General features: G+C 38.7%; 1 protein-coding gene across 3 annotated transcripts in view; it reads left to right on the top strand.

Annotated features, from left to right (window-relative positions):
- LOC106873850 (adhesion G-protein coupled receptor G6) overlaps nucleotides 1-3589 on the top strand; it is an 82527-nt gene that overhangs the window by 40917 nt on the left and 38021 nt on the right. For 2 of the 3 annotated variants that reach the window (XM_052977963.1, XM_052977962.1), the window contains exons 4-6: nucleotides 414-542; nucleotides 1195-1344; nucleotides 2833-2951. In XM_052977963.1, coding sequence (XP_052833923.1) covers nucleotides 414-542; nucleotides 1195-1344; nucleotides 2833-2951 — 398 coding nt within the window. The remainder of the gene's footprint in view (nucleotides 1-413; nucleotides 543-1194; nucleotides 1345-2832; nucleotides 2952-3589) is intronic. The other variant, XM_052977964.1, reaches the window with a different exon arrangement.

The following is a 3589-nucleotide window of genomic DNA, read 5'->3' as shown; positions in this document are numbered from 1 at the left end:
GTTTATAGAGCGAAAACACCTAAAGCTCCACGAGGCTCCGACAGGGGATGGTGGTGAACCCTGCTGTACTCTTTCACCACAACTTTCTCTCACTCTTACTTCCTGTTTCTGTTGTGCCTGTAATTCAAAAGGGTCAGCCTTGTCACTCTATGTGTCACGCTGAATATCCCTGAGAACTACGTTAAGGGTACACGTGTCTGTGGAGTGCTCAGCGACTTGCACGTTAATTTCACGAGCAGGCTGTTCCGTTGATCGGGTCAACTGGAACCCCCGACGTCGTAAGCGACGGAGTGCCAACAACAACAACTGAGTAAGTCAAAAAAGTACAACTGTAACGTTTGGTCTCTTGCTTTAATGATATATCTAACTTTTCCACTGAATAACTTCGTTTATCTAACGACTTCTCTTTACAGTTAATACAAAATTCTAGTTCCCAAGCAATTACTAAAATTGGCAGTCGTATTATTGCTGCAAATATTCCTAACGTTAAAATAGCCGACCTTGATGAACCAGTTAAAATATCATTCAATGTAACAGGCCAGGTAATAGACTATATATTTTATTTATAACTGTTGTTAAACTGTTGTTGTAGCTTTCGTTTCATTGCAAGATCATACCACACTGTTCCCAAGAGAAACACGTACCACGGCAGCTACTACTACTACTACTACCACCACTACTACTACTACTACTACTACTATAATATGCGTGTTGGATATACGTTCTGTTTTTTTTTTTTTGGTGCTGTTTTTAGTATCACCAGTACATTGTTTTAATATATTCGTGTATTGCCAAAATCATTTGTGGTTGTAGATTTTAAATTTCATGAATTTCTTTGAAGTTTCATTTGGTGACCATTCTTGTTTTCCTTCATGCCATCCCTGTAGATCAATGCTGAAATATTCCAACCCTGAAATATATTTGTAGTTCATCTGATACGTCTATGATTACCCCATCCAATATCTCATGCTGATACAGTGTATATTATGAGACTATACATAGATTTATAAACGAGATAGAATGGCCACTTTAGCTACATTACAAACAGTGTTGTTGGCTTCTTAATGTCAATAGTAACTAAACATTTATAACCACTGTTTGTTCCGCTTTTTTGTTAGTTTAGCAATGATTCATTATATGTATTTTAATTATAAAGAAATTGATTAAAATATCAGAATTTAAATTGTTTTTCAGACTGCCACCAACCCACAATGTGTCTATTGGGATGACTCCCCTGGACAGAATCCCCACTGGTCATCAAAAGGCTGTAATACATCCAATGATGTATCTGGAGAGAACGTAGTTTGTTCTTGTAATCATCTTACAAGTTTTGCCTTACTAATGGTTAGTATCATTACGACAAATAATTAATTGCTCGTAAATTGGCAATTCTGTCAATGCATAAATAATTTCAACACGTATCAAACATAATTTTGGTGAATATTTTTGTAAATATTTTTGTAAATAGGCGCAGGTGTGGCTGTATGGTAAGTAGCTTGCTTACCAACCACATGGTTCTGGGTTCAGTCCCACTGCGTGGAATTCTTGGCCAAGTGTCTTCTACTATAGCCTCGGGCCGACCAAAGCCTTGTGAGTGGATTTGGTAGACGGAAACTGAAAGAAGCTCGTCGTATATATGTATATATATATATGTGTGTGTGTGTGTGTGTGTGTGTGTGTGTGTGTGTGTGTGTGTGTGTGTGTGTGTGTGTCTAGCATTGCTTGACAATCGATGCTGGTGTGTTTGCGTCCCCGTCACTTAGCGGTTCGGCAATAGAGTCGATAGAATAAGTACCAGGCTTACAAAGAATAAGTCCTGGGGTCGATTTGCTCGACTAAAAAGGCGGTGCTCCAGCATGGCCGCAGTCGAAAATGACTGAAACAAGTAAAAAAAAAAAATATGTGAGGTAGATATTTTGTAATAAGTCGCTGTTGTTCTTGTTGCTATGGCTGTCATTTATAACTTTAAACTCAGAATGGTGTCTACTAGGAGTACCCAGCTACCATTCTCAATTAAATGCATGCGGATTCCTCCAACAAAGATGCGAAGAGGCAGAGAGAATCAGTCATCTCTCCTTCATTTAAAATCTATTGTGTCGAAACTATCCGAATGGCAGTCTAAGTGATAGATACACGTTTCATGTATAGTGAAGGCGCGTGGCTTAATGGTTAGGGCATTCGACTCACGATCGTAAGGTCGTGAGTTCGGATCCCGGTGACGCATTGTGTCCTTGAGCAAGACACTTTATTTCACGTTGCTCCAGTCCACTCAGCTGGCAAAAATGAGTAGTACCTGTATTTCAAAGGGCCGGCCTTATCACACTCTGTGTAACGCTGAATCTCCCTGAGAACTACGTTAAGGGTACAAGCGTCTGTGGATTGCTCAGCCACTTGCACGTTAATTTCACGAGCAAGCTGTTCCGTTGATCGTATCATCTGCGACCCTCGTCGTCGTAACCGACGGAGTGCTCCTTAGATTTCATATACAATAGATCTCCATGGTACAATAAACATGCTTGCAGCTTAGATATTACGCTCTTGGTCTCTTCATGATTTTGTTTCAAGATCTCTCCTCTCATTCGCCTGAAACGTTTGTGTCAATAATGCACATGTATTCATTATTTATCAGTTTTACAACACCTCTGCTGCCCATAGAAATAAAAACATACTCCTATTTATACGACTAACGTATTCCTATAAAACACACTCCTAGTAGAAAATTGCTCCCGCCTGTCTGAACATTCATAATTTATAAAACTATTGACTAGTATATAAACAAAGGAAGAGGAGGAGGAGGAGGAGTTAATACAGTGTTGCTTTCTACTATTGCAGGATGCCCACCAGAAAGGAAAGAAAACGAATAGTCGACTTTTATCTATTATTTCCAACGTTGGCTGTGGAATATCATTTGTCTGTCTCATTCTGACAGTAATAATCCATGCTTATTTCAAGTAAGCATTTCAATTTCTATTTTCTTTATAGACTGTTCAAATACGAAGAAACGATATCCATCAATTTTGGGCGTCTCTCACAGAGTAGTAAGCTTGATATCTGATTGATGTCTGCTGGAAAATGATGGATGTGAAGAGAATTCCAGAATGTTGTAAATTTAATGAAGGATTGACGATTGCTTTAGCGCAGAATTTTGTAACTCACAGTAAGGATGACATAAGAAACAGAGAGGGAGAGAATGAGGGATGTCCTGTATGTTAATTCAGAAAAGCGTAGTCTTTACTATAACTACTATATCGGTCCCTACCTTGGTTATATAGTATGTCTGTAAGCGAGTAGAAGTGGATTGACAACAAAACATCCAGATAGACGATACAGAGAAAACAAGGACAGGTCATTTGGAGTTTCCTTTCATCAGTCGAGATCCAGATTATCCTTGCAATTTCGGCTGGTTATACTCGATATTGCTCCAATCTGGCCAGCCCCAAGGAAAAACTAAGCTAAGAGCATTAGATTCCTTGGAAGAAAGCAGCGAATGTATACAAAAACAAGGAAGGAAAAATACGAACAATTTTACGCAATTACAATAAAAATAACAGGACATAACAACAGATATATGTATATGTATATAAACACA

The sequence above is a fragment of the Octopus bimaculoides genome, chromosome 29 (assembly GCF_001194135.2).
Source record: "Octopus bimaculoides isolate UCB-OBI-ISO-001 chromosome 29, ASM119413v2, whole genome shotgun sequence".
Lineage (NCBI taxonomy): Eukaryota > Metazoa > Mollusca > Cephalopoda > Octopoda > Octopodidae > Octopus > Octopus bimaculoides.
Note: the sequence above shows the minus strand (reverse complement) of the source record. Positions and strands in the feature narration are given on the sequence as shown.